General features: G+C 38.3%; 1 protein-coding gene across 1 annotated transcript in view; it reads right to left on the reverse strand.

Annotated features, from left to right (window-relative positions):
- Positions 1-22,531, reverse strand: part of LOC121321915 (V-type proton ATPase subunit B, brain isoform-like) — a 91,692-nt gene that overhangs the window by 38,764 nt on the left and 30,397 nt on the right. The window contains exons 6-9 of the mRNA XM_041261305.1: positions 20,386-20,525; positions 5,069-5,170; positions 2,595-2,692; positions 2,189-2,312 (exon numbers count right to left, since the gene is read on the reverse strand). Of these exons, the coding sequence (XP_041117239.1) occupies positions 2,189-2,312; positions 2,595-2,692; positions 5,069-5,170; positions 20,386-20,525 (464 nt within the window). The remainder of the gene's footprint in view (positions 1-2,188; positions 2,313-2,594; positions 2,693-5,068; positions 5,171-20,385; positions 20,526-22,531) is intronic.

A 22,531-nucleotide genomic window follows, 5' to 3' on the forward strand; every position in this document is an offset into this window, starting at 1 on the left:
TGTTTATGCTTAAGTAAACCTTTGTTTTATATTTCTGACGCGGTGTGTGAATGTTGTTTTTTTGTCCAAGGGAATCCAAGTTCTACATGGTCCAGAACTTAAATATAATATGTCTCATTTCTTACATTTTGTTGTTCTTAAACACTGTGACTAAAGACTTATTTATATTTAAATAAATTGTACACCTAATTCACTATACAGCTGACTGAATGGTTTTAAATCCCAGAATAGAATGGAAGTTAAAAAAAAAAAAAAAAAAAAAACACGACTGAAGAAGCTGGAGATGGCTGCACATCAGTGAGCCAAGCAAGATGAGGGCCATTTTAAAACCTCACTTTTTTAAAGATATTGGACAATAACAATGTCTTTACTTGTCAAGGCTTTTTATTTCAGTGGCCATTTTTGTGAAAGGAATATATATATATATATATATATATATATATATATATATATATATATATATATATATATATATATATATATATAAATTATTAAATAATTTATATATTTTTCATGGGTAGGATGCAGAATAAAATTAGGATTTCAGAACACTATAAAGCCTAAAAATAGTGGTGCTTGCTTCCTTACTAAACAGAGTTCTGTCATTTGTTAAAGGCAAGCATGCAGCATCCCCCTGCAGTTGACTTGCCCATGCATTGAGACTGCACGCTCTGCATCCACTGAATTGGTTGGAAGTTAAGGCAAAGCTTTGGCAAGTTATACAGATGTGGAAATCGATTAGAAACAGCCCCAAAGCTTGTTTACCCAAGGGCATCTGGCACACCTTAATAAAGGCAGTATATGCAGCATGTTCGTTGTTATGTTATTTGTTCCATCCAATAATTAATTTTATTAGTACTGAGTCAAAACAAAGAAAACGTGGCTATTTGGGTCTAAAATTCCAACTTCGAAAAACTAAGCACCAGGTTGAACTGAAGCGAGGTGGCTGCCCTAGATCATTGTAGTACTGATTTAACTTGCCGACAGGAATACTTTTTGTCTGGGCTGACTTTCCAGTTTGGTTTCTGAAAGCTGTTTATTTTACATTCTGTTCAGCAGCCTCTGTAGTAGCCTTGTTTAATATGCGATTCTGAAGCTAAATAGCAATCAATCGTATTTTCTCCAAAGACACATTAAGATATGTAAAACAGTTACCTCCATCTGCATGTACAGTTTCTTTGGGAAATATCTTGACATGATCAATCATCAAAATATACTTTGCTTTTTTTGCTTTGTCGTTCATTTCTACTATTTTACTTCCAATGCTGAAAACTAGATTTTAGCAACCTAAATCAAAACAATACAGCACTGACTTTATCTCACCCCCTACTGCACAGTACAGGTCACAGAAAAGCAGTACAGATGCACCGATAGAGATTTTTTTTTTGTAAATGTTATTTGTGGACGTTTTTTGTTTGTTTGTTTTTTGCTTAAGTGCAATGCACACAGGATGGCGAAGGAATAAAAAGGGCTACCTACAGAAGGAATATCGTATGTTGCATTTATCATGTCTTTATTATGTTTTAAGTTAGGCATTAAATGGAATAACCCCACTTTTAAACGTGTTAATTACACAACAAATAGTGTTCCTTCATTTACCAACATTGATTATCAATCAATAACTATCTGACAGTGTGATTGAATACAGAACCTGTCATGATCTAATTTAACCTACACACACACACACACACTCACTATCTGTGGATATCTGTATTCCCATTCCCAATCATTTGGATTTCACTTTAAAATGTGTAATCTCAGCAGTAAACTGTGGGATTGTAGTTCTGGGAAGGATTTAGTCTCTGGATAAACATGACAGAAATACATCTCTCAGTATACACAGCAGCAGATAATTCAGTCAGAGCGATCAGCTCTCGAAAAAGGTCACCTGTTCGTGACAAATTAGTGGCATTTTCTACTTTCGTCAGTTTACAGCCTTGTTAAGGACATATGGCAGTAAAAATGTCACTGCCCCAGGTGAAGAGAGTATTAGCTTCCAACAGACTTAAATCAATGCGGACGTTCATTGCCATTGATTGGTACTCTGTTGTATAGGGGATCGAAGGCATCTTTTCCTAATATGAACATATTTTTAACAGGTTTCTGATAAAAACATGTTAAACGGATTTACTCAGAAAATAGAAGTATTTGCACAGCCCTAATTTAAAACAGCAAAGTATACATTTACCTCTCTTAAAGCCTCAGCATAGGAGCTCATGTCTGTGAGAATAACCAGGACGTGTTTCTCGCATTGGTAAGCCAGGTACTCCGCTGTAGTCAGCGCAAGGCGAGGGGTAATAATACGCTCAATGCTGTCAAAAGGAAGATCTTTGTTAGACACAACTAATGACACAGAATGAACTATTGTGCAGCAAAACTTTCAAGGTATACTATTGAAAAAAAGAAGGCTGCAGTAATAAAAATGAACTCATATTTTATTGAGAGTTTGACAGCTACCTATGACCTTCACAAGGTTTTGATTTCTTGGTATACATTCAAGCACAATGCTAGACCAAATTGAATTGGTCCGTTTCTACACAGAGTTGTACTGTAAGCATCTGAATAGGTGTTTTAAATAAATTAAAGTTACTTACGTGGGGTCATTTGCAAGATTTAAGAACAAGCACACATTGTCCATTGAGCCATTTTCCTCAAAATCGGATTTAAAGAAGCGAGCGGTTTCCATATTAACCTAAAGCACAAGCAAATTCAAGGTCATAAAACAATGCTTTACAAGAAATATCCCTTTCTTTAAAAAAAAAAACATGGTTATTTTTTAGCCATGTTCTTTTCATTCAGGTGTAGCCCATTTATCCTATCACAACAATGAGTTTCTCATTATTTAAATTACATTTATATAAAATGTAAGCAATGATCGAATTTAAATAAATATGTACCAATACTGTAAACAGAACTAGGGTCTGTGATCATGATCTAAATACTGTTAGAATAAATACAATCACCCTTTGCCACCTATAAATAATATCCAAGTGCTGTTTTCCACCAGGTGATTTACTATACCTCTTAAAGTAATTATAGCTAACTGTAGTTCCATACACTGTGTCTGCTATGCACATCCATTTATTATAAAATATCTCAAAATGTGCAGTTTTGAAAGAAATATGTATTTTCTTTTTAAAATATAATATTAATACAACTCTAGCTTAAATAAATCTGTTTGCAAGTTATGTTTTTATACTTGCACTTCATGTCAATAACCAATCAGCTGGTTCCCCTATTGACTGATATCCATTCAACCAGTAACATGCCTTTCACCCAGAAGACACTGCTGTGGTGAAATGACCAAGAAAGTAAAGCATGAACACACAAGAAAACTGGAAATAGTCTTTAACCTAGTGTAGAACCAGATGTCAAGCTTTAAAATGGACAAACAAACATGCATGCTGTTTCTTTTTATAAAATGGCTTGGATAAATTAAATGCTGTGATTGGCTGAACAAGATCACATGACCATCCGGTAATAATTGTCTAACCCACGGCTGTGACATCATAGACCAACTTACTTACCTGATCTATTAATATTACTACACCTTAACAGTAACACTTATCTAAACACTGTTTCTGTAGGTAAAAATGTCAACATGCAACTGAAACAGCATTTAAAAATCATTCAACATCTTTTTTTTTCCCATCTCTGTCATTAAGAATTACAGAAAAATTAGCAAATATACTGTGCTACTGAATTAGAACAGAACAAAAACAACTCCGAGGCAAACAGTAGCAGTAACACTATTCAAAAGCCATCTGAGAAATCACCACACAAGTCTCATTCAGCATATGCGTTATTTGCAGGAGTTGCATCTATTTAAACTAAATACCGCCCTATAAAACTGACTAGCGAGTATCTAACTAGACACAACAAATACATCTCACCACTACCCTCCAATTTCAGAAACATATTTAAAACAAAATGACAATCTCTCCTGCTCTCTGCTGACACAACCGTTGGGCTTTTAAACAAGGTCGGCTTCGATATAGAATTCTATTGTGCTCGCCGCGGACGGGAAGGACTGCAGCACTGCACAAACTGACATGGAAGTCGTTTAGTCCACATATCATCTAATGCTGGTTTACAATCTAGGGAAATTATGCCAGTTACCGTCCATTGGTGTGAAGCAGGATCATTTCCTACAAAAACATAAATAAACAAACACTCGGAAGCTCCTCCCTCGACGTCAAGTGCAGTGTTTGGCTGTTCCGTGAATCCTCCCTCAGATGTGGGAAATCAGTCTGCTTTCAATTCCCAAATTCCATTTCATCTCAAATTTTACTATAAATGGCAATGTTCAATGTAATGTTTTTGGCAATTAAAAGTACAAAATATGTTACAATCAAACAGTCTTTAGAGACTTTTTTTCTCAGTGGAAGGATACATAATATATTTCTTATTTTTTTCCTTAAAAAAGCTATTTTGTATAATTATTTTCAATTTAAAAGTGTAGTCATTTTATAAGCAAAATAACCCACCCAGGGCGAGCGGTAAGAATTGTCTCACCACACACCCTGTCGTGGGTTATTTTTTACATAAACACCCTATTTGAGACCTACTGTATGTAGCTAATGGGAATGCAAACTGGGCAAGACTTATGAAATTATTTTGTTTGCTACAATTACTTTACCTTCACTAAGAGATTGATTTTCAAGCTAAAACCCACCAGTATTAACCACAGCTGGATTTTTATAACACTTGTCTGATACAATCTAGGAGTGCTCGAATAAAATCTGGCTGTGGCTTATCCCAGTGAGGTACAAGTGGATAGATTTTTTTTCTCTCTTTTGTAGGAATTTAGGAAAAAGTTACATTTTGCAAACATTCAATCCTGGTTTTTAACATGTTTCAATAAAAAATAAAAACAAATTAAAAAAAAAAAATGGGGAAAGATGGTTTAAAATTGTAACGTAGTGGTATTTGTATTCACCACTGTTTAGATTGTTACAATTAAACCACTATCTGTTGCTTTAAAGTTACCTCAAGCAGGTTAGTTGACACATATACATTCAATCCTTCAGCAATCTACACAAACCCTTCATTCTCTTCCTTTACTTACACCCATAGCAGCGAACACAATGGCAAAGTTATCAGCACTGTAGTCCATGACATCTTTTGACTTCTTAACCAGGCCTGCTTGACGGCAAATCTGGGCAGCAATCTGTCAAAACACAACAAAACACACAGGCAAGCATTAGAGTATCAATAGCACTGGAAGAACTTGGGCTTTAAAAAGCAAAATATCTTTACTTGTACAAGAAAGCCAAACTTGACCTATCATAAATAATGAAGTCGGTTTGCTGCCACCTGAAACTACCTTTAAAAGAATGGCGTAGATGAAGTGTACAAAATGGCAACCGACAGAACAATGCAGTAAACAGTGCCCCAGGAAATCACCTTTAAACGTGAACTTGGGATACTGTATTAAACTGGAAGGAACCTTTCAAATACCCCTGTAAATTTCCAGACAGCCAGACTCATCTTCACTGCAGAATGGTAAACCAGCCAAACCAAAAATCCTGCCTTTGTAAAATGGCACCCTCTTTAAATGATTAAATTATAATGTTATTTTACCTCCCTAATCCTAATCCTGCCATGCCTTAAAATTAGCTCGTGCGGTGAGAGGCAGGGCATAAGGAGAACCATCTGAACAGACTCAAATAATTACCACTCTCATTCCCCCTTCAACAACTGAGGTTCAAATCTTATATTTCTGATAGGTTTCAGTTCGTCTCTATCAGGGAGGTAAAATCGACATTATCGGAAGTTGTCTGTGGTGTTCCACAGGGCTCCATTCTAGGTCCCTTGCTGTTTTCATTATATATGCTACCGTTAGGTCACATTATCCGCAGACAAGGAGTGAATACCCAGCTATATTTGTCCCTAAAGCCAGGAAAATCTGCCTGGGTGTTATTAGCTACTTGCCTTGCATACATCAAGCATTGTTGAATTCAGACAACACTGAGGCTATGCTACTGGGATCACAGAACCAACTAAAAGGAAATGTGTGATTACATGAGCTCAACCCTTGCAGTCTCTCATCAAAACTTGAATTAGAAATTAAGAGTTTGGGGGTCATCTTTGATCCTGATCTATCAATTGGAGATACAGCAGTAACTAGGTATTTCAGCACCTGGGACAGGGAATATTTGCTCCCCTACCAACCCCTCCCCCCCAACGTTATAGGAGTTTTGGGTATGTACAGATATTGATACAGTAATAACTATAATAGCTTGTTCAGTTGCAGAGCTACACAAGGTTTTGTGATGTGTATTTTACAAAAAAAAAAAAAAGGCAGAAATGGTGAATGCAGACCAGCTGTAAGACAATTGAAACTTAATATATAATATTATTCTGTTTGTGATAAAATAAATGTATTTGTGTGTATAGAGGTCTCATTTTATATATATATATATATATATAGCTTATTTTTTTATTCAAAAAGACTATAGCGAAATAATTATCCATCGCTTTAAATACACACAGAAACAAAGTAAATAGGAATCAGATGTGGGCAGGTCATTTCAATTAAAAAAAAAAACAAGACTGGTGATTGAACAGCCGAGATATGACAAGGGTTAATACATTTTATTTATTTATTTATTTATTTTTTTAAACAGTCATTCCACCCCCACCTCCACCCCCCAAAACAGTTTGTGCCCTGGGCGGCTGCCCACTCTAGCTGTGGCCCTGTTTAGAGACTCAAATTACGGAAGTTAAGTATCTTTTTACCATTTAAAAAATAAAGCCAAACTTAGACCAATTATTTCCGTATCTGATGCAGAGACTAATGCATACATTTGTTTAATCTAGAATTGATTATTGTAATGCACGTTTTTCCAAAATGTGTCCCAATACCACCGCTAAAATTCTGACTAAAACCAGGAAAAGTGAACCTATTACCCTGCTTTGGCCTATTTAAATGGGCTCCCTGTGCAGTGTAGAATAGATATTTAAGATTTTGCTGTTAACTTAGAAAGCCCTGAATGGATTAGCACCTAGTTATTTGCAGGAGTTACTGACCCTGTATCTTCCAAACTGCACTCTGAAATCACAGTATGCGGGTCTGCTGCTTATTCCTAGGGTCAAAAACAGCAACATGGTAGGTAAGGCTTTTTCTTGTAGAGCTCCTAAATTATGGAATGCTCTGCCTTAGTTTGTCAGGGAAGCTGGGAGCGTTACAGTTTTCAAGTCAAGACACACTTTTATAAAATGGCTTTCTTATCTTAGCGGGTTTTAATGTAATTTTAAAATTGCTGCTTTTATATTATCTGTATACTGTTATTTAAATGGTCTAACTGTGGCAGTTGTATGTGTGACAAGCTATACAAATGAATTGTTGTTTGTTCTGATTTTTCTGTACTGTACAGTGCTTTGCGATACTTTTGTATAAAAAGTGCTATATAAATACAATAAATAAATAAATACATACATACTATCGGGTCAAAGAGGTCATGGGAGGTCTCTTCAGTTTCCGGGAGATGCCCTATAGTCAACAATAAGAGCAGACCTCAACTGCCATGACTATTCACATCATTTGATTACATTTTGCAGTCATGAATGAATTTAGTTTTAATAAAACAATTGTGGTCCATTATTGCATTATTTAGCTTTAGAACGATTATTTTAGTTACACTGAAATCGTATTTGTTTGTGTTTGAATTTGAATAGTAAAGCAGGTTCAAAACACAAAGAATAATGCCTTGGGTGAAAAAAATAACAAAAATTTGCCATGGGTAATATTTTGTCAATTATAAGAATAAATCTAAGCACTAAATCAATAGTGTTTAATAGTTATGGATAATAAAGATTGTTTCAAGAAATGTAGATGGGTGTAGCTTGTATTTTATTAGTTCCACTTAACAGCAGCAACATTTTCCTTCTCTTTTTTTTTTTTTTTTTTAAATGAGAATTTAAGGTGAAAGCAAGTTAGCTCCTTCAGTCCTGACCAGAAAGCTAGGGTGAAACCCCATAGAGGCAAGTGAATTAGCTCACACTGTTTTCTTTTTTTTTTTTTTTTTTTTTTTTTTTAAATGAACCTGGTAATCAGGTAAGCTTTAGGGCCTATTCGAACAGAACACATTCCCTGCAATTATTCCAGACAGTATCCCAATTACCCTCAACATCTAAGGAAGCTAGGTAATTATTCCAAATCATACTAAGGATTTGTATGAGGTTTTTAAAAGACACTCATATAATGAAGAAACCAGCCCCTTTGTTTTACCCCGTGTTCAACATATCATGGAGTGGATGTACTGGTAATGTAGTGCACCCTAGGGAACCCCATAGGCAAGCACTTTTATCAAAGACAAAAGAAAAAGGAAGAGCTTGGTAAGTTGTACAGTGATTGTATATCCTGGAATGTGCGACCAGTATTAAACATATCAGTAAGAATATGTACTCCCCTACTCTCCAGAGTGGGAAAGAAAGGACGACCCCTTGATAAGACCGCATAGTTAAAGATAGGTGTGAGAGAATGCCATTTTAGCTGGAGTTTTGTCTTTCAATAGAACGCCATATAGTAATTAACTCTAAATCTGCAGTGCATGAGTGGAATGTTTGAGTAAATCAGATCTTTTAATCTGTATGGAGATACCAATTTCTCTTCTAGTAAGTGCATGAGACATGAGCATCAGGATCAAGCCAGACAGTAAGTGGACGTAATATAAATGATCAAAAATATAATTTAAAAAGTTTGGCAGCAATAAACCTCCCGAAATCTTCTCTTGCTGTAGAGTGGAAAATTTAATATGTGGCAATCTACCTTTCCACATAAATTTAGATATCAAAGTGTGCAGTTCGTCCCAGTATTCAGGAAGGGGAGAAAGAGGGAGCACTGACCTGGAAAACATTGACGCAAGGAAGTATACTCATTTTAATAAGAGATGTGGGCCTGTAGCGAATTAGGAAGATGTGTCTCAGTCTGATTTCACCTGAACAAAAATGTTGTTAAAATTATTTGATACAGTGGAATGTAAGGATAGGAGGATATCAATACCCAGATATCTGAAATGTTTAATCAACAGTATGTGTTAGAAGACAGGGTTACACCACACCACCACCACACTTTTTTCCCCCTTTAGAAGGAGAAGAGTGAGAGCTAGGTCTCTTTCAACAAAGATGACATTCTTGGACAGTTCAGACATCAAATAGTATAGAAAACAGAAAGGTAGCAAGGGATTAAGCCCTCCTTAAAAAGCAAATTAAGCGGGGAGAGGCAAGGAGAAAAAAGCCTAAAGCTGCCATCGCTCTCACAGGTCGCATGATCACCCCCACTCTAAGAGACATTCAAAGTATTTACAACAGCCTCTCCAATACCAACACACTGTTAATCCAAACTGGGCAGGTCTCGGTACCAATAGATTGAAATTGTCTGAAGAACTTGGCCTAAGAAGCCACAGTAAGTTCTTACAACTGAAAAAGTATGGGTGTTCCAAAGTCTGTTATTTGTTGTATTTCAAAGGCCAGCATGCAGCAGTGACATCACAATAATGATTGTGCTTAGTTTTGAATTCTGAGCTCCCCACAGCAACTACAAAAAGAAATAGTTTAATTAAATCTATCTTTATAAGTAAATGGTCAATTACATGTGGTACAAAGAGAAAGCACAATGGTTCTTCATGGGCAACGCATAAATAGTCAAACAATGGTCTCGAAGAGCTTTACAAATTGAAAATAGTGTATTCATTTTAAACAAACTAACAGTTATGCAATCACAATAATGAGAACGAAACATTCTATTCTAAATTATCAAACAAATGTGTATTCAATTTTATTTTAATAATCAGAGATTGGGACAATCCAGAATGCCAGTCATTGAGAAGAAAACAATATGAGGAAAACACTTTAACACAATGAACTTAGCCTTGACTGGTTTGTCAAGCACTGTTCAATAGCACACACACACACACGTACACACCCCCACCATTAACAGTTTACAGGCAGAGCATTGTTTTCCAATTATAATAATTTAAAATATAATCATTGGAAGTCATGATTTACCCCCACACTCATGCCGTATTAATATAGTAATATTATATATATTAGTAATAATATATATATATATATATATATATATATATATATATATATATATATGTATGTGTGTGTGTAATACAGTGGCTTGCAAACATATTCAGACCCCTGACCAATTCTCTTATATTGTTTGATATTGTATTTTTAAACACTGAAAACATTAAAAATTGTGACAAATTATTGTAAGGTGACATTGGTTTTATGTTGGAAAATATTTTTAAGAAAAATAAAAAAACTGAAATATCTTGCTTGCATAAGCATTCAACCCCTGTGCTGTGGAAGCTCCCAGTTTGCACAGATGAAAGAAACTGCCCTAACGAGGACACAATTACCTTACCATTGGCCTCCACCTGTGAACCATTAAAGTTGCTGTCACATTTTCTGGATAAAAACCCCACTGTTGAAGGATCATTGGTAAGGCTGTGAATCTGAAGGAAAATGAAGACCAAAGAGCATTCTACAGAAGTTAGAGATAAAGTAATACAAATGCATAGATTAGGGAAAGGGTACAAAATAATATCCAAGTGTTTGGATATCCCAGTGAGCACAGTTGGATCAATAATCAGGAAGTGGAAGCTGCATCACACCACCCAGGCACTGCCAAGAAAAAGCTGTCCCTCAAAACTCAGCACTCAAACAAGAAGGAGTCTTGTGAGAGAAGCCACAGAGAGGCCAACAATCACTTTGAAGGAGCTACAGAGTTCAGTGGCTGGGAGTGGAGTAATGGTGCACCAGTCAACCATATCAAGAGCTCTGCATAACACTGGCCTGTATGGGAGGGTGGCAAGAAAGAAGCCGTTACTCAAAAAGTACCATCTGAAAGCACGTCTGGAGTTTGCCAGAAAGCATGAGAGTGACCCAGCTGCGATGTGGGAAAAGGTTTTGTGGTCAGATGAGACCAAGATAGAGCTTTTTGGCCAAAGCTCAAAGCGATATGTGTGGCGCAAACCTAACACTGCCCATGCCTCAAGACACACCATATCTACAGTAAGGTATGGTGGTGGCAGCATCATGCTGTGGGGATGCTTCTCATCAGCAGGGACTGGGCATCTTGTTACAACTGAAGGGAAAATGGATGGAGCAAAATACAGGAAAATACTGCAAAAGAATCTGCTTCAGTCCACTAAAAAACTGAAGCTTGGGAGGAAATTCACCTTTCAGCAGGACAATGATCCCCAGCACAAGGCCAAACCAACACTGGAATGGCTCAAGAACAAAAAGGTGAATGCCCTACAGTGGCCCAGTCAAAGTCCTGATCTCAATCCCATTGAGAATCTGTGGCACTATTTGAAAATTGCGGTCCACAAACGTCGTCCAACCAACCTGAATAAACTGGAGCAAATCTGCCAAGAAGAATGGGCCAAAATCACTCCGACACTGTGTGCAAAGCTGGTACATACTTACCCCAAAAGTATTAAAGCTGTTATTGCAGCTAAAGGTGGCTCTACCAAATATTAATGTGTGGGGGTTGAATACTTATGCAAGCAAGATATTTCAGTTTTTTATTTTTCTTAAAAATATTTCCCAACATAAAACCAATGTCACCTTACAATAATTGATTTTGAGTTTCAGTGTTTAAAAATAAAATATCGAACAGAACGAAATTTCAATGTACCATTTGTAATTCAGTAATATGAGAGAATTGGTCAGGGGTCTGAAGACTTTTGCAAGCCACTGTATGTATGTATGTATGTATGTATATGTGTATATAGTCAAATCAATTGATCCATATTAAAAACAGGACCCTCTCGGTAATTACTTTTTTTTTGTTTGTTTGTTTTTAGCCAGAAAATGTACTCTGCACTACTAGCGATTATATTTATATACCTTACAGTATAGTCAAACCAATCCAAACTGGCAATACATGCAGACATCAACTGTAAAAGTTCAAAATCAGAATTCTGTAATGAGTTTACAGCAGTCTGTATTTTTAGGGTTAAAAAATAATAAAAAAAAAATTATAAATTGGCACCCTTATGTGCTGTTCATGTCTGTCTATCTGTCACTTTAAAGGGTGAACTGCCATGACTTTGCACCAACATTTTACCATACAATTTTATCCTCCGATGTTTCAGATTATATTTGGCTATAATCCAATAGGACCCTTGCAGGTACAGTAGAATCTGTCATATCTGATTTAATTGGTTCCAGGGGTCCATCTCGGATGTAAAAACATCTCATAGGGAGTCATTATACTACATGGTAGTTGCTTTATTAACATTAGAAATTAACAGGCACATCGTGTGTCTAAAACACCAAAGTATGGTACGACGTGTATATTATACAAAGAAAATCTGTGAAAATTGTTCTAAAACAAAGCAACTTTATACAGTATTTGGCAATTTACAAAATAGCATTCCCAAAAGGTGTTCTTACTGGGCTTTCTCAGTCTATGCCAAAGTAATCTGATTTTGCACCGTGCATGCTAACCCGAGTCAGAAACAACAAGAAAGCGAGTATATAAAACACAAACGGTAGAACAATAATCCCTTGCTTTCTTCTTTTATTTTATTTAACATGGTTAAAATGGGCAGTAAGCAAGGAAGTAAAAAGAGACACTGAATTGCCCATTTTTCTTTTTATGTGCAACTGAATCTCTTATGTAAGGCATAGCAGTGACAAGTGTTGAATCTGTAAAAATAATTCACTGTTTGAGTGTTAGTTTAAATAATCATGAATAAAACAAAAGAGTAGACCTGGCACATTTAGCTACAGATAGAAAAAAAAATGGAACAAATTACAGAGGCTGCTGTTTTAGAGCAGGGGAAATTTCTGAAAAGAACAGCAATGGTTCTCTTTTTCAGAGTAAAACCTGATACAGCAGGTTTTTCAGAGGAAATGTTAAACTTGGTGGAATTAATCAGATTTCAAATTAATGAAGCAAAATACATCTGGAAAACAAACACAAAAAAAAGGACCAAGAAAAAGAAGAAAAGACCAAGAAAAATCTGGCATTTAGAAACCCATTAGCCACCAGGTGTGATGTTGTCAAGCACAGAAGATGTACTTAAAAACAGCAGGCTATGACCTTAGCTTTCACAGTTTCTAATGAAGTCAGCCTGAATGGCAATACCATGTATTGGAAGAGAAGCATAAAAGTGCCAATCTGCTCATAATGGATTTTAAGTTGACACTGTTCACTTTGGTTTTTAAAATGAATGCAACTGCCTTAATACTGCAGATAGTTAAATGTTACTAAAGAAGCAGACTTTTGTGTTAGTACATAACTAATCATCATATTTGTCAGTTTCCCCAATATACACGTACTGATTTGCTATATTTAAGAAGTCAGCATTCTTTGGTGACAAAGGTATGTTTGTTTTTTTTTTGTGTTCTGTACCACATCATGGACTGCCATTGCTGTTACCTGTTTGACAATGTGGGCAATAATTCTTACACCACCAGTGCACTAGAGCAGCCATTTTGCTTTGAAAAGAGCTTTGAAACAGATTTTAAAAAGTTGTCAGGGTGCTAACAATGAACAAAAATTACAGGTATGTTATTTAAACAGTTGTAGCAACACATGGGGATGTGTAACGCTATATTTTTCAGAACCCCGTTACTTACTTTTTAAGGACCTAAACCTGGGGTGATGTATCAGATTGTTTGGTCATGCCATGAATGAACAATCCTGTTCATTGCTTTTAATGTTTGTTTTACTTCTACCAAGCTGAATTAAAGCTTGAGTGACTGTGCTCTGCAGTGCTGAAGACTGTGCTGTTCCCAGGTACTGTACCACATCTGTAGTCGCTTTAAAAAGAAATCAAAACACGGACAGCTTTGGATTTGTAGTATTTTGGATGCAAACTAAACAACAGATTATACCATCACAGTATATATGAATGTGAAATCTGACTGCAAACTGTCCTCTGCTACTTTGTGAAGAATTTAGCATAATGTGATGTAATTGTAATACAAAATTTATTTAACATTTATTTGCAGAAAATGACAACTGGTCAAAATAATAAAAAAAGATGCAGTGTTGTCAGACCTCGAATAATGCAAAGAAAATATTCATTTTTAAACAACACAATATTAATATGTTTTAACTCAGGAAGAGTTCAGAAATCAATATTTGGTTGAATAAACCTGATTTTCAAGCACAGCTTTCATGCGTCTTGGCATGCTCTCCACCAGTCTTTCACATTGACGTTGGGTGACTTTATGCCACTCCTGGCGCAAAAATTCAAGCAGCTCGGCTTTGTTTGATGGCTAGTGACAATCCATCTTCCTCTTGATCACATTCCAGAGGTTTTCAATGGGGTTCAGGTCTGGAGATTGGGCTGGCCATGACAGGGTCTTGATCTGGTGGTCCTCCATCCACACCTTGATTGACCTGGCTGTGTGGCATGGAGCATTGTCCTGCTGGAAAAACCAATCCTCAGAGTTGGGGAACATTGTCAGAGCAGAAGGAAGCAAGTTTTCTTCCAGGACAACTTTGTACTTGGCTTGATTCATGCGTCCTTCACAAAGACAAATCTGCCCGATTCCAGCCTTGCTGAAGCACCCCCAGATCATCACCGATCCTCCACATTTCACAGTGGGTGCGAGACACTGTGGCTTGTAGGCCTTTCCAGGTCTCCGTCTAACCATTAGACAACCAGGTGTTGGGCAAAGCTGAAAATTGGACTCATCAGAGAAGATGACCTTACTCCAGTCCTCTACGGTCCAATCCTTATGGTCTTTTGCAAACCTCAGCCTGGCTCTTCTTTGCTTCTCATTGATGAAGGGCTTTTTTCTAGCTTTGCAAGACTTCAGCCCTGCCCCTAGGAGCCTGTTTCGAACCGTCCTCGTCGAGCACTTCACCCCAGCTGCCGTTTGCCATTCTTTTTGTAGGTCACTTGATGTCATCCCATGGTTGCTGAGTGACATTCGAATGAGTTGGTGGTCATCCCGGTCAGTGGAGAGTCGTTTTCCCCATCTGCCGGTCTGTAGCTTTGTTGTCCCCAATGTGTGCTGCTTGACCTTGTTCTTATGAACCACCATCTTTTAAATTTTAAGGATGGAAGCAACCCGACGCTCACTGTAGAACGCTCACAGGAGAACATAAACTAACTGTAGGGTAAACAAAGAAATTAAATAATATAATGTGCTTGAGGTTAAAACTAAAGATGGGATAATTGATCAACTACCAAATGTTAATGATGTGAAATAAAATAATTAAATCTGGTTTAAAGTAAATAGGTCTTATTTAGTAGAGACCATACGTGGGGGCTTTAGGACCCAGTAGAGGTTACTGGAGTCTGGACCAACTCCAGGTTTAGTCAACAGATAAATTAGTGGGCCAATTAATTATGTTTAAAAGGGTGTGAGTGTGTGTGTTTGCAGTGGTGACAGTAGGAGTTGATTGGGAGAGTTGGAGAGCAAGAGAGCAGTATATTATTACGGTGAAACTGGACATTGAACTATTGGAAAAGGTATTTGGATTACGATTCGGATTGTGAATTGGTTTTGGCGACAAGGGAACAGGCTTTGCCTGCCTCGTTATTAGTTAGAGAAAGAACTGTTTAGACAGGGCCCGAGAACGGGTTAAGTTTTGTTTTGTTTATTTCCTTTTTGTTGTACATAATAAACACATGGTACGGTGTTTCCTGGCATTCTGTGTCTAAAAGTGTTTATTTGGAGAAGAAAAACATGTGACCAGAAGGCAATCCATCACAATATATATACACACACATATACATACACACACTGTATGTGTCGCGGGAAGGCAGTGTTTAAGTCAGTGTGCCCACAAAGAGCCAAGTAAGGTCAATTTATGCCCGTGCCCAAATTACTTTGAAGGCCACTGATATAATGCAACAAATGGTGAAAATTTTGAGAGAGTATGTAGACTTTCTATAGGCACTGTATGTTCTTTTGCTACTAATACACACACACACACTTTTTCTAACAGTCCCAGTAAATATATGTAGGGCTATGTTCGAAGGTTTGTTCACTAACCTAACCAGGATTTCACAGGTAGTTTTAAACCTTCAAAGGTTTTTTTTTTTTTTTTTTTCTGTTAACAGAAACCGTTTGACAATGTGTGAATATTATACAAATTCACACATTAAATGACACTCACGTGCAAAAGTTGGATCTTTGGTTCCCTTTCAATTCGAAGATGACCAACAACCAATACTTTATGGGATATGCCTGCCACAGGTCATGTATTTACTGAGCATCCAGGGAGTGACGTCCTCGGTCCTGCCTACCAAAGGCGGGACCGAGCGGTGATCACTTTTCTCTTTTTGCTTCTCATTCAGGTAGGTATGGTAGACATAAACTAACCTGTCCAGTTGCATGATTGAGTCTGTGTGAAAGAGCTCTCACTCAAGTTTTTCTGGAGTTGCTGTTAGTTGGCTTGCAACTTCCCCAAAATAAGAATAAGAAACTTGGCTTCTGAAGACTGAGCTATATAAGCTGCGCAACTGTGCTGCTGTTTAATCTTTTCAACAGTCTACAACACCTGGCGATTGTACTTTACCTTCCTAACATTGCAGCGTTGCTGTTTAGTGTTTTTCTTCCTCTGCTACTAGCAGCTATAAAAAAAAAAAAAAAAAAAAAAGAGGAGGAGAGAAAAGAGTGATGCGTGGTTACTTCACTGGGACCCGGCTCTGCTGCGCCTGCTGTTAAGTCAACTCCCCTGGATTCACTCGGACCGTCCACTCTGTGAGCACGGCCCAAAAAAACAAAAAACAAAAACAAAAAAAAACCCTTGGTGCGTTGGGTCTTAAAAAAAAAAAATTCTCTCTCTTTTTTCTTACTATCTGTAGGCTGCACTCCATTCCGTTGTAAGCACTGCCTTCAGCACCCGCGGTGCTCAGATGCTCCCTGCATTGATGCCCTCCCTGCCCCAAAGCCTCGGTGCCTCAGTGCTTAAACGCTCCCTGCATCGGTGCCCCAGAGTCTCGGTGCTTTGCCAGCCTCGGTACTCAGCGCCCCCTGCATCGTTGCCCTCGGTGCCTCAGAGCCTGGCTGCCTCGGTGCTTTGGCGCCCTTGGTGCCCCAGAACCTCGTGCTTGGATGCTCCGTGCTTCCGTGCCCTCAGCGCCTCGCAGCGTCAGCGCCCTCCGTGCTTAGATGCTCCGTGCCTCAATGCTGCTCCCCAGCATGTCAAGAACATGTCCAAATTTCACCCTTGCACGTCCTATAGAGGGATACTCCCCCCAAACACCTCCTTTGTGTCAGGTGCCTGAGCATGCAGCACAACTCCTCCACCTTGGGAGAAGAGACATTCTGCACAATCTGTGCATTGTCCCAGCTCCTTCATCTGCCCTTGAGCCCTTCACAGAGCATTCCCTGCACACAGGATCCAGCCCATCGATCTCGCAGCCACTGAAAGTCTCCTTCAAGGAGTATTAAGCGGGCGAGACACTTGCAGTGGCAAAGGATATCTCCAAACTGAAGAGCCAGATGGTTCAGGTTTTGGAGTACCTGGTCAGGCAACAGGCTCTTTCCCCTGCTCCGGACATCTCGGAGCAAGATGTGCGATAAGGAACAGGATGCAAATTCAATCACAGCTTCCTGGGACGGTGGCTCCTTCCCACAGGAAGAGATAGAGGTCCAAGAACTGACCCAAACAGATAGGCCCCAGCTCTGAGGTTACCTCAGACTGGTGTTACCCTTCCCTCGGGCTCAATTCGGGCACATATCAATCAATCAATAAATCGTTATTTTACATAGCGCCTTTCATAGTGGACCACCATGCAGAAACAACAAGAAAATCCATAATACTTTAAAACAGAAATGCATAATACCTGCTATACAGTAAAAAATAAATAAAATAAAGCATAATACATTAAGATACAGTGGAAAGTGCATAATACATGATAGTACCTGCAACACAGCAGATAAATAGCAGATAGAGTAGGCTTAAAAGGTATGGAAATCAAGAGAGAACAGGTGGGTCTTAAGAGTTGATTTAAAGCGAGCGACGGTGGGAGCATCACACACCAAAGCTGGGTGAGAGTTCCAAAAAGAGTTTGAGCTGTGAAGCTAAACAAGCGTTCTCCAAGTGTGGTGCACTTCTGCTTGGGGATAACAAGCAGGCCAGAGTCGGAGGACCTCAGCTTGCGGGTAGGGACAAAGCAGGTCAGCAGATTGAGGAGGTACTTGGGACCTGTATGATGAAGGGCATTGTAGGTCAGCTGGAGAGTTTTGAAAATAATCCTGAACTTTACAGGTAGCCAGAGCAGCTGAGCAAGACGGGGGGGGGGTGATGTGATCACGATTGGAGCGAGCCTCCATGTTCCCTGGGTGGCAGCACCTGAACAGCACCGCTCTGTGTTCAGAATGGTGCAGGCTTCACACCTCCAGCCCTTCCTGGTGTTTCCGGATAATCTGTTGGAGGTATAGTCCTCTTGAAAACGACCAGCCTCGGCACAGTCTCTTGAAGCAAACAGCCCTGCTGGCTTCCTTGTAAGGCAAGGGGGTGCTGGGCTTAGCGGAATTCCCACCGGTGGACTCTACCATTGTGGCCTTGGTTCAAGCCCCTCCAGTAGGAGGTCTGTCTAAGGATCCTACATGCCCTAAAGGGATAAGAGAGGCCCACCTTAACTCATTACAGTCTATTTATTCAGTGCCTGTCAAGCGCGTCAGATCCAACTTATTTTCACATGCGCTGTTTATTTTACACTTGCGTTTAAAAGTATTTTTCACAATAAAACAGGTATAGAAGGCACTGCATATCAACAGGACAATCACTACTGCATCTCCAGCCCCATCCCACCCCTTGTTCGCTGTATTTATTACATACTTCTTCATAGTCATGCATACTGATAAATCATCTCCTGATCACTCGTTTTACAGCTTTCCACCTGCATCAGTCTGTGGAACTAGAGGCTTTCCACCCCCCTCCTTTATCTTCAGTGGAGGATCGGATACTGAACTTCCTCTGCCCGGTTTGGGTATTGAGATGTTATGTGGCTAGGACGAGAGTGCTGAGTCAGTCTGACCAGCTCTTCGTCTGTCATGGTGAAAGGACCCTGCGTCAAGCCCTCTTGAAACAGCGACTGCCTCCCTGGATTGTGGTCACAGTTTTGACTGCATATACTAATGCCGGCCTACCCTCACCCGGACGGGTGGCCACACATTCTACCAGAGGAGTTGCTACGTCATGTGCCCTCTTTAGAGGAGCTTCATTGACTGACATTTGTACTGTGGCTAGCTGGGCTACTCTGCATACATCCACTAGGTTCTATAGATCCCTCTATGCCTTTATTAAGCACAAGGGTCCTTGAGGTTGCACGCTTACACCACAAACATTAGTTTGGTTGTAGTCCCTCGCCTGCTGTCTCTACTCACGCTCCCGCATGATGGCTTTGGTATACTTTTCCAAAAGTACTGTGTTGGTCATCTTCAAATTGAAAGGGAACGTTAGGTTATGGTTGTGACCCCGGTTCCCTGAAAAGAGAAGACAACCAACAAACCTTGCGAGGTCGCATCACTCACATTGGCAGGTTCAATGCAAAAGAGAAAGTTATCTCCGCAGAGTGACTACTTAATCCCATTGTAGCCGGGACCGGGGACGTCACTCCCCGGAGGAGCCTATCGGCAGCTCTGACATAAAATACTCTATACGGCGCCGCTGCTGTGTATGGAGCAGGGCATAGTATCCAAAGCACTGGAGGTACCTATAAAGGTTGTAGTGCTTCAGTAAAATATGTAATGAATACCTAGTGTACAAGACAGTGTAAGAGAAGTGCTACGGTAGAATAAGTTTGAAACATATAAATAATATACACTAACACTAATAAATTTTAATTTCGAAAACTGAGCACCATCCACCCCTCCCCCCTCCAACTTGTGTTATCCAGAGGCAAACCTTTAATTTCTTCATTCGCCACCTCGACAGCAAAGCGTTGTATATCATAATATTTCACAGATATATCATAAGTATTGAGAAAAACACTCTAAACCCCTCTGCTGTTTGGGATTTTTGTGTTAAATACCCAGACAACCAAAAACAAAATTATATTATGGAGGCACAACCAATTATTTTTTTTTTTTTTTATAATTATAAAAACATCATTGCTGTTCTATATAATATTTTTAAACTACATGTGAATGTTTTATTCAGATTTATATGGATTACCTGAAAAATAATAGGATTTTCAATTAAAAAAACAAGTAGCTATGGTGACATCACACACACAGGGTAATTAGAAAGTAACTTTAACACATCAATGCACCATATCTCATGTGGTAAACTTACTTTCTAATCACCCTGCATATAAATGCATTTATAGGTACAGTACCAAACTGAGTTTTTATCAGGTGAAATCCCTGCTCAATATGTATACAGGTATACATCAAGTTTATATCAAACACACATGGCTTTCCATGTAACCTTCTCACCTCGTTGTGTGGGAGACCTGCAGCGGAGAAGATGGGTATCTTCTGGCCTCTGGCAATACTGTTCATGCCGTCGATAGCAGAGATACCAGTCTGAATCATCTCCTCTGGGTAGATACGGCATTGAGGGTTGATAGGCTGACCTAAAGGGGTTTAAAAAAAACAAAACAATCTGAGCATTTGCTACTAAAATCCTGTAGTAAATGTGCTAAATATCCACTTACTCTATGAAAGAAAGATGTTTGAACATGAAAAATAAAAAAAGTGGGACACAGACAGACTTCACATACATAAAGATTAAGACACCTTATTAAGATAACCTGATTCTCTAGATGTGCAAAACTGTAACATGACATACAGACCATCAGCCTCCATGTACCCTGAGATTATGATACATTCTATAACTTGTGCTAAAGAAGGTCCTTAGCAAGTTGTGTGAAAACTGGACAAATGCTTCTCTACATATATGAAAACCTTGAAAATGAGATACAGAAAGACAGATGGACAGACAGACAAAGAGCCTCCAAATAACACGACAGCAAGATATAACAAAAGAAACAGCATTCATACAGGTTTAACTACATCCTAAAGGACACATTTCATTGGTGTTGTAAATAGTCATCAAGATGTAGATCACTGAAGTTTGACATTACAAATATACCTATTTATATCCGACTGCTTAAAGTTTAGAATTCAGGAACTCATCCCCCAAAAGCATTTTGAACATTACTCTTCTAGAGACAGACCACACAACGGAATTACATCAAGACTGCATATAATGCTGGCTACACCGTGTGTATATTCATAAGGAGATAAACGTAATTTAAAGGTCACTAGTGGTCTTCACAATGTGGTTGGATTAACAGAAGAAGATGCAGGAAAAGTGATTGCCAAGGGTCACGAAATTGGTTCAGGGCAGAAGCTAAAGCTTAATCTGCAATTGAAAACATAAATGGAATTCTATTTACTTTTCCATGGAATATGTCAGTTTAAATATTTAATAGATGTGTCTGATGTTTGTAAACATAAATACAGAATTTTATTTTCCTCAGTCGACCATGCTACCCAGCAGCACTTAGGGTTCAACTGCACGAAAAATGTTTGCATATACATGAAATTTAGGGTACAGCAAAGGTATTATTTCTAAAATGCACATGTCACAGGTCAATTTGGGTGATCCTCATTTGAAGGCCTAAGTAATATTTCAATGCCTTCACGTGGAGTTCCAAGTATTTTTTTACAAGACGTCTCAATTTTTGGAAATGTGGATTTTAGAGTTACCATGTACTAGGATTACTGTTATTTAATAAGCAGCAGAACCCGAAGAAGAGGGCTTTACTGTCTGCAAGGCCTGCCTTGTGCTGTTAAATGTCCAAAGCTGAAGACCCACCTGAGGCTTCTGTTGCTATTAGAAAATGGCTGCGTTAAAAAAAAAAAAAAACATCTACATAGAAAGTTTTTCTATTTGCTGTTTTCGTGATTTTATATTGTATTAGATTTAACAAAGTTCTCCTCAATACTCCATGAGTAATGCGGTTTGCTTAGAATTCCATGCATGGTGTGGTAGACTTTAGGCTTTATTATCCCAGTTCAAATGGTTAATACTAAAGCCTTGACAATATTAAAATTGAGTTCCTCTGTATTGTTTCCAAATCAAGGCTTAATTTTGGGGTCGTGGGCTGTATCAAGCTTTAAATTACCAACAGTATACGAAACAATAACATAACACTTAAAAAAAAAAAAAAAAATCAGTTCAGGCACCTCCCACACAAAGGTGAACATGTTTTGTAACGTTTGTTTTTATCGACCTCTTAAATGTAAGCAAGTAAAAGAATACAAGTACAGTACCAATCTTTTTTTTTCTTTTTTTTTTTTTAAATTAGGATTTGACTGCAGATTCGTGCATTGAAAGTTTCAATATTTAAGTTATCATTAAAAAAAATGTATTAGCGGAAGTTAATTTTTTTTTGACAATATCTAGTTGCCTAGATGTGTTAAACTGATCATGCTGTTTGTTGTTGTTGCTGTTGTTATGACATGCTGAAATAAAGTTGCTGAAATTAAAGTTGTTTGATTTCTACAATTTGTCACTCAAACCAGAGACTAGTTGCCACTGCTGGTTAGTGTATTGCCACTGACAGCAAATGCT

Source organism: Polyodon spathula, chromosome 10 (assembly GCF_017654505.1).
Source record: "Polyodon spathula isolate WHYD16114869_AA chromosome 10, ASM1765450v1, whole genome shotgun sequence".
Taxonomy (NCBI): domain Eukaryota; kingdom Metazoa; phylum Chordata; class Actinopteri; order Acipenseriformes; family Polyodontidae; genus Polyodon; species Polyodon spathula.